This window comes from Mobula birostris, chromosome 9 (assembly GCF_030028105.1).
Source record: "Mobula birostris isolate sMobBir1 chromosome 9, sMobBir1.hap1, whole genome shotgun sequence".
NCBI lineage: Eukaryota > Metazoa > Chordata > Chondrichthyes > Myliobatiformes > Myliobatidae > Mobula > Mobula birostris.
In genome coordinates, this window is record NC_092378.1 from 150,608,899 (window position 1) to 150,618,655 (window position 9,757).

Genomic DNA, 9,757 nt, shown 5'->3' on the forward strand with positions numbered 1-9,757 from the left:
ATCTATATTTTTCTGCTTCAGTAAATAACGTGCCCCTGGATTATACAAGGGGTGATTGATAAGTTTGTGGCCTAAGGTAGAAGGAGATGACTTATACAGCTCTCATTACATGCACGTGCAGTTCAACTCTGAGTGATTATGCACAAAGTTTGAAGTTAATAACTCATCTCCTTCTACCTTAGGCCACAAACTTATCAATCACCGCCACTGTGGACCACTTTCCGGAGGTCCAAGACACCAACTTCTACAAAGAAGGGATCTGTATGCTCCACGACCGCTGGACTAAGTGTGTACATGTAGGAGGGGACTAGTTGAAAAATGAATGTGCTAGGTTTTCTAAAATTGACTCCTTCTACCTTAGGACATGAACCTATCAATCACCCCTCGTATTCTACTCACTCATTGCTCATTCGTTTAGCCTGTTTATCACCTTGAAAGCTTACTTGTATCCTTTTTCCAATTCACAAGCCACCCAACTGTTCAAGTGATACAAACTTGGGTATGTTACACTTATGTAAGTCACGAATATACACTCAGTGGCCACTTTATTAGGAACCTCCTGTACCTAAACAGGAGTCTACATTTGTGGTCTTCTGCTGCTGTAGCCCAGGTTGGAAATATGTATTCAGAGATGCTCTTCTGTATACCATTGTTGTAACGCGTGGTTATTTGAATTACTGTCACCTTCCTGTCAGCTTGACATCTTATTAACAAGGTGCTTGCACCCATAGAACTGCCACTCACTGGGTGGGTTGTTCTTGGCACCATTCCCTGTAAACTATATAGACTGCTGTGTGAAAGTCCAAAAGTCAGCAGGTTCTGGGATACTCAATTCACCCTGTCTGGCAACAACAATCAAAATCACTTAAATCATTTCTTCCCCAGTCTGATGTTTGATCTGAACAACTGAATCACTTGACTATGTCTGCACACTTATGCATTGAGTTGCTGCACGTGATTGAATGATTAGATGTTTGCATTAATGAGCAGGTGTATTGAATATAGTGGCCATAAATATATAACCTGGCTTCTACCCCCTTCCATTCCAGTCCTGATGAAGGGACTCAGCCTGAAGAGTTAACTGTGTACTCATCTCCATTGATGCTCCCTGATTTGCTGAGTTCTCCCAGCATTTTATGTAGTTTGCTGATGGGCATAGATTGCTTTCAATAGTCCCAGCAACCTCCCAATTTTCTGCTCTGTTGTAGACTCACCTGTTTCCATCACGGGCACAATCCTTCCCAACACTGAGGAAATCTTCAAGAGCCAGTTCCTCAAGAAGGCAGCATCAATCACTAAGGACACTCACCCTTCTTGTTACTATCATTGCGGAGCCTAAAGACCCACACTAAATGATTCAGAACAGCTTCTTCCATCCACCCACCCCCCCCCATCAGATTTCTGAATGGTCTATGAGGGGCTTGGCCCAAAACATCGACAGTTTATTTCCTTCCATAGGTGACACCCGACTTGCTAAGTCCCTCCAGCATTCTGTGTGTTCGCCATTGTTCTCTTTTGTATGACTTTGTTATTCCATTTATGGGTTGGGGGTGAAGATATGTCTTTACCAAAGGAGGTGCAAGGTGCCCCTTCACCCACTAGCCTACAGGTCACCCTTCAGCAAGGTGTAGCACCTGCTTAGCCCCCAGATCAGGGTCATGTGAAGCCATGGGAGCAGGTGGTGGGTGGTCGTATGAGCAGCTGGTGCATATCACAAGTCCTGGTTATGTGACCACCGACACCAGGCAGACAATCCCTGAAGAGTATTGATAATGGCTGGGGTCACCCGTCTTGTAAAGACACTGTCCAGAAGAAGGCAATGGCAGACCACTTCTTTAGAAAAATTTGACAAGAAAAATCGAGGTCATGGAAATAACATGATCACCCACGTCATACGACACAGCGCACAATGATGATATAATTCACAGCTCAGTGATGAAGATATTCCATTATTTGCACTACATATTTTTGTAATTTCTAGTAATTTTATGTCTCCTGCTGCAAAATACAGTTCAGTTCTCTAAGTCAGTGATAATAAATATAACTGATTCTGCCAGTACATTCCTTCCAGTTCCATGAGTTCCAGTTATTTATAGCTCCCTCTTGCATGGCACCCTATGAGAAAGTCTTCTTGGAGTCAGAATATGCCAAATCCATTGGTTAGTTCTTATTCTAACCTTACAAAAATGAAAGCTTCTGCAAATTCAGCATTTGGATCATTAGTTTAAAAATGAAGTTGAGAAGATTCCAATATTGTGTTCTTTAATGCAACATACAAAATGCTGGAGGAACTCAGCAGGTCAGGAAATTAATAAACAGTCGATATTTCAAGCCAAGCCCCTTCATCAGAACAGGGGAAGACACTAGAATAAAGAGACATGGGACCAGGAAGGAGAACAAGCTAAAAGGTGATTGGTGAAGCCAGATGGGTGGTGGGATAGGGGATGACAAGAAATTAGGAAGTCATAAGTGGAAAAAGTAAAGGTCTGGAGAAAAAGAAATCTGATAGGAAAGTAGAGTGGACTATGGGAGAAAGGGAAGGAGGGACATCAGTAGGAGGTGATGGACAGGCGGTGAGAAGAGAAGAGGCAAGAGAGGGCCAGTGTGGTGAACTGAAGAAGAGGGGATAGGGGAGGGAAAAAATTCAGAAATTGGAGAAATCAATGTTTATGCTATCAGGAAGCCACACAGACAGAATACGAGGTGTCGTTTCTCCAACATGAAAATGCCCTCATCTTCCAGAAGAGGAGGCCATGGATGACATGTCAGAATGGGAATGGGGTTTGCCTCCAATAACAGTCTTCCTTAATAATGGTTTTCTATTTCTAAAATAATAAATCTGATATAATATGTAGGCCAAAAGTCTAACATTTGATCTTGATTACATTCATCTAACTTCTAATTTCTTAGAAAAAGTTATGTTGAAGAAGCTGAGTGGACAAAATTAAATTCTCAAGAAAGAAAAAGATTATGCACACATGTTACTAATTGGAGTGAAAGCATTCAAATTGACTAATTCTGGGGAAAGTGCATAATATGATGAATTAAATAGTTTGGACCTCTTGAATTGAATTGACTATTTCTTACATCCTTCATATACACAAGGAGTAAAAATCTTTACATACGTCTCCATCTAAAAGTGCAATGTACAATTTATAGTCATTTGTAATAAATAGTATGTACAACAGGACAGTCAATATAGCATAAAAATACAATTGTATCAGTATGAATTAATCACACTTTATTTGCATCCTGCATCGTGACTTGGTTTTTAAGGATTGGACAATGGACAGTCCCTAGTCCAGTTGCAAAAAAAAGAGTTGGGCATGGGACTAGCAATCCCACCCCATAAAATCCCAGTGCAACAGAAGCTCCAAAGGCCTCATCCCTGGGAGAGAAAGGATACACTAAATGAGCTATATATGGAGACAATGTGAAAGACAGGTCCAAGATAGAGGACTCTGGTGAACTACACTTGGCAGACTATACCCTAGTAGAGGTGATGGGCTTAAGCAACAAGCTTTACAAATAGAAAGTACTAGTAAATTATGTTAAATAAATAAGTTGCAAGTTAAAAACTCATGTTTCATCTGAATATTTTTTGCATTGACTTCAGTGGATACAGTTTGAGTTCATCACAGAGCTTTGTACTGGAAAGACTGTGGATTAAGCTTAACGAAGATACACTTATTGGACTGAAATAACTTAGCACCAACAGAACTTGATAGGATCCTCATGAAATTAGCATCAATTCACTTTCCAAATTATAAACACAAGAGGTCAAAATGGTAGTAACTGAAAAAATAAAGTGTTGATATAAATAACCTCTGCACAAGATTCCCATCATCTTGTTCATGAGTATGATCTCAAGAATGAAAGGGTTAATGTGTGAGGCGTGTTTGAGGACCCTAGGCCAGTACTGACAAGAATTTAGAAGAATGAGTGAAGCTGTCATTCAAACCTTTAGAATATTGAAAAGCCTAATTAGACTGGATTTGGAGAAAATATTTCCAATAGTGAGGGAGTCTAGGACCAGAAGGCACAGCCTCAGAATAGAAGTACCGTCACTTTCAAACAGAGATGAGATTTCTTTTACCAGAGGGTGGTGAATCTGTGGAATTCGTTGCCACAGGAGGCTGGGGAGGCCAAGGTATTGGGTATATTTGAAGTGGTGGCTGATAGTTTCTTGATTAGTAAGTGTGTCATTGGTTACAGGGAGAAGGCAAGAGAATGATATTGAGAGGGATAATAAATCAGCAATGATGGAATGGCAGAGCAGACTCGATGAACTGAATACCCTAATTATGATGCTATGTCTTATGGTCTTAAAGGGAGCACTTACTTTAATATTTGCTTAATTCATGTAAATCCAAGTATTTTGTGATTGACTACAAATGATCTTTGAACCATTACAACCAGTTCTATTACATTGATCGTCTTTCAAATAAGTGATTCAACCTCAACTATTAATAGATGAGACTTTTTAAATTCAGACTTCTCTTCAAACCAAAGCTGTCAGTTTCAAACAACTTTTACAGTGAACTAAATGGCAAGAGTAGATTTGCAATAGTGCACACTCTTCTTCCATTGATAGCGAGAGTTAATTACAAACTAGTTGTTGCATACTAGACACAAGGGATTCTGCAGATGTTGGAAAACCAGAGCAACACACATACAAACACAAAATGCTGGAGGAACTCAGCAGGTTAGGCAGGGTCTGATGAAAGATCTCAAAAGGACTTGGCCTGAAAAGTCGACTGTTTATTCATTTTCATTGATGCTGCCCGCCCTGCTGGGTTTCTCCAGCATTTTGTGTGTGGTACTATAGCTTTGTTGCTTGATAGTGTGCTGGCATAAGCAATGCATGGTATTAGATTGTTTTCTTTAATCTTTGCAAATGTGAAACCAATACCACTGAGGAAAAGGTGACTGGAATCCTCCATCTAGTTAATCTGTTCAAACACTCTAGTAATCCCCATCCTCCCCATTACTCCAATCACTGCACAGTAAACATTTTAACCCACTTTTATAAAGCAACCTAGATTGTAAATACACACTGGTATTTATGTATGGCCTACTGCATATCTGTACTTTAACCTCTAATTTTATTTTTAAATAGTTCTTTATAAATGTTGAATGTTGTCATTTTTGTTACATGTCATACCCTGACCAACATACCACAGCAAATCCCTACTACATGTACACATGCACACTTTATTAGTTACACCTACTCATTAATGCAAATATCTAATCAGCCAATCATGTGGCAGCAACTCAATGCATAAAAGCATGCAGACATAGTCAAGAGGTTCAGATGTTGAACCAAATATCAGAATGGGGAAAAATGTGATCCAAAATGACTTTGACCATGGGATGCTTGTAGATGACAGATGGGATAGTTTGAATATCTCAGAAAGTGCTGATCTCCTGGAATGTTCCTGCACAACAATCTCTAGAGTTCTCAGAGAGTGGTGCAAAAAAAAAATCCAGTTCAGACAAAAATATCTTGCAAATGAGAGGTGTCAGAAGAGAATGGCTAGTCTGGTTCAAGCTGACAGAAAGGTGACAGTAATTCAAGTAACCACACACTACAACAGTGGTGTGCAGAAGAACATCTCAATGCACAGCACATTGCACCTTAAAGCAGATGGGCTATAGCAGCAGAAGACCATGAATATACACTCAGTGGACACTATTATGTACAGGAGATTCCTAATAAAGTGGCCACTGATTGCATATACAGCAAATAAAGTAGATCCTGGATCCTTGACAGAAGCAGGCTGAATTGTAACTTTCAAAAGGAAGTTGAATAAATATTTAAAGAGGAGAGAATTCACAGGATGAAGAAAATTGTACAGGGAATAAGGTCTAACTTGAAACAGTCTTCAAAGTAGTAGCTCAGGGGAAATCTGCTCATTTGTCTCCTATCCTGGATGCATGTTTTGATTAATGTAGATACGTAACTGTGATTAAATCACTATCACTGATAGGAGTGCTGAGCATTGCATCAATGGAGATACAAAACTAATTAGAGGAAATAAGTTTTGTCCAATATTGAAGCCTGATATAGCTTTGGCCACATCATTACTGCCTATTTCGGTCACTGTCATTAATACATCATCCACGCCCCCGAGATGGCCCAAGGCAAAGGCATTAGTCTTAACCAATGTTCTTTCCCAAGATATTGGTGCTGGCTAATATGTTCTGACTGACTGAACATTCAGTTCCTTTATATTCACTTTACTTAAAGCATTAAATAACAAAATTTAAAATGTACTCTATAAGCTCCCTCTCCCCACACATTGAATCATTCCAGCATTCGCTCCCAAGGAGGCAACCTGGATTGTGTTCAACTTGTGCAAAATGGGGAAACTACTCAGGCTTGTTCTTGCAGAAACATTGCTCTAGAACAATGTCCCTGCACCATCAATCTATAGTTCATGACACGTAGGAACATAGGGTATCTTGCTTTTTTCTATTATTTGCTTGTGAATGTATATCTTTCTGCTATCAGAATTGCACATTGTATGCTGTATGTGACTGTTGGTACAGTGTATTGCACCTTGGCCCCAGAGAAACACTTCATTTGGCTGTATTCATGTATATGGTTGAATGGAAATTAAACTCGATTTCCTGTTAGAGTCACCTTATATACAGATGCTCCTGTACCTAGCAACACTTAATGTACATATTCTCAGTCTATGTTTGACAAGTAAATCTTATTGTACTTACACTACTATGTGAAAGTCTTGGCCACATACATATAGCTAGGGTGCACAGTACTGTAGCAATTTTATTTATTATACTGTACAGCTGCCACAAAAAAAACCTTGGCATATCTGAATGATAAACCTGGTTCTGATATGGGTCTCTATTATGGACTGAAAGCAGGGAGAGGGGAGAGAGCGGGAAGCACCAGAGAGACATTTCTGTATTGATCAATAAACCAATTGCTTGGAATCAAATGAACTTGCCTGTTCTGCACCCATGCCACCCCACCCCTGCCTCTTCTCCTCTGCCACCTTTGCAACACCAACACCCTCTTAGAGTGCTCCACTCACACCACTCCCAACTTCATTTGCTCCAATCAGATTTACAAACTCTCTCCACTCATTGATAAATACAGTACTGTGCAAAAGTCTTAGGCACCCTAGCTATATATGTGCCCAAGACTTTTATACAGTACTGTATATTAATTGTGTGTTTTATTGTATTCTTTATGCTTATTGTGTTTTTTATGCTGTGTTGGATCTGGAGTAACAATCAATTTGCTCTCCTTTATACTTGTGTACTGACAAATCTTGAACTGTATTTCAAGATGAACGCTGGCGAGAGTGATAAAGGTCTGAATGGGACCAAATGCAAACCTTCCTCTACTAAGAGAAACGTGAAGAGCAACATTTTTCCGCTCAGATTATGGTCCGTATATGAAATGAACGGCCAGAGGAATTGATTGAGGTAGATACAATAACGATATTTAAATAGCACTGGACAGGTGCATGGATATGAAAGATTTAGAGAGATATAGGCCAAACGCAAGAAATTACGATTAACTTAGACGAGCACTTTGGTCGGCATGGGCAAGGTGTGACTTTGATCGATTCGATTCGTCTCCGAAGTGGTCTGAGGTTTCAGGACCAAGGAGAGCTCCTATGCGGGTGAGTGAAATCGGTACCAAGGACAGTTCATTAACTCCGCCCAGAAATACAAGTTTGCGATCCACGATATCATTGACGACTTAAATATCTAGCTATATTAATCCTGCGCAGTAGCACAGGGATATAGCTTTCTATAGCTCGCCCAGATGCTCCACCATCCCCACGGGGGTACTTCAAATTCCAATCCCTTTGGGGTGAAATAATTCCGCTTCAGATCTCCTGCTAAACCTCTTACCTCTACTTTAAATCCTCTGTTGGGGGGGGGGGGGGAGAGAGAAGAGGAGTTACGTACAATGTACAGTTCGTATGCCCCTCAATTTTGTCTTCCTCTGTCAATTTCCTCCCCCGCCCCCCCGAATTCCAGACGCCGGGATTCTGAAATAAAAAGTATTCCCTGGTTTCTCATGACAAAACAACTAATTCTATCTCTCCCCAGAGATGGTCCCTGGTCTAATGAGTATTTCCATTTTGTATAAATTTCAGATTTTGTGGAGTTTAATACGCAACAGCGTGATGTTCCGTTCTCCGGGGAGCAAGGCTGGTTTTAATCCTCGGGGTACTCAGTACGTAGAAAAATTCATTTTGCTGGAGCCGATTCGGTATCAGAGATCGGAAGGGGTCGGGGTAACAGGCAGCCTTTTTTTTGGTGGGACATCCCGGTGTGGAAAACCCAGGGCGAAATCTGAGCCCCTGATCAATCTCCAGCCAGCAGATAGTTCTAAAAAAAAGACATTGGTCTCTCTTCACGAAAGGGAGGGGTAAGGCGGAAACTGCAAGTGTGGTCCGAGCGGTCTCATATCCCACCTGGAACTTACCTCCAAGTTGCCGAGTCTATCTTTCAGAGTCTGTATGGTCCGGCCCAAGTGGTCGACCAGTTTGCCATGGTCTCTGGGGAGATCGCCCATCGTGTCCTTGCCGTGCATCCGGTCGAACAGCTTCCTCCGGCCTCCCTTGTTCTTAGCTTCCATTTGGGAGCTCTCGCACCGGCTCAGTTTGCCGGTCAGCTCCTTGATGGTCTCCTTCTGATGACTGAGGGTGTCTTTCTGCTGCAGGATGGTCTCCCTCAGCTGCATCACTGTGGCACGCAGGTCTTGCTCCTGGGACGAGCCCACCTGTATGGGCATTGGTGGCACCGGGCAGGTTGGGTCCGCGTCCAGGGGGATGGAGGTGCAGACAAACCGGGTGGCCTGTGTGTCTTGGCCGGGGGCCGAAGAGCCTCTGCTGGCGACCAGGACAAAGGTTGCGGCGAGCAAGGCCAGCATGTTGGGAGGAGGGGGGGGGTGGGGGAAGCAAGTTAGCAATTCACCTGGCTGTGGGCGATGAAAGGAGGTCGCAATTGAGGAGCGCGGGAGAAATCTCACCGAGTAATGCTCTTGGCGCCTTCAGCCGAGCCTATTTATTGGTGGCGAATGATTCTACGTCAGCTGGTCTCCAAGCAATGAGCGAGGTTCAGACACCAGGCTCCGCCCCCGTGTCAGTTTCCACACTGGCATTCAGAATACCGGTGTACCGGTGTGCGAGAGGTGGGTCCCCGTGCTCCAGGTCCCGACGGAGACTAGACCTGCTGACTTATTCATCCCAGCCCTTCCAGTATCGGCGAAAAACGTGGCGGAGCTGACGTCTTTTCTCCATTAGACGCGGCTGGGATCGCTTGCTGTCCGTTGAATGAAGGATCGCCCGGGGGGAGTCGATTGTAACTTGGCACACACACACGGACCTGTTAATGGGCTAAAGGTTACCTGGTGAGGCAGCGGATCTGTACTAAATTTAACAAGGTGCTGGCGGTGGTGGTGGTGGTGGTGTTGGGGGGCGGGCAGTAACCTAATCAAGCAAAGATAGAGTTGCGTGGCCTTTTGGCCCATCTGACAGAACACAGAACAGGAACAGGCCCCTCGGCCCACAGTGTTGTGCCGAACCAAATAAATTAGTTGCCAATTGACCAACTAAGCAAATCCTCTCTACCTATACCACGTCTATAACCCTCCGTTTGCCTCACATTCATGTGTCTATCAATAGCCGTGCCGACCGAGTTGACTACCTGAGCTAGTTTTATTTACCAGTTTGGTCCGTATCCCTCTAAACCCGGGGTTCCCTGCCTG

The 9,757-nt window shown here is 42.7% G+C and overlaps 1 protein-coding gene across 1 annotated transcript in view; it reads right to left on the reverse strand.

Annotated features, from left to right (window-relative positions):
* Positions 1–8,920, reverse strand: part of LOC140203491 (neuronal pentraxin-2-like) — a 31,285-nt gene extending 22,365 nt beyond the window's left edge. Inside the window, exon 1 of the mRNA XM_072269567.1 lies at positions 8,474–8,920. Coding sequence (XP_072125668.1) covers positions 8,474–8,920 — 447 coding nt within the window. The remainder of the gene's footprint in view (positions 1–8,473) is intronic.
* Positions 8,921–9,757: the final 837 nt, after the last annotated feature.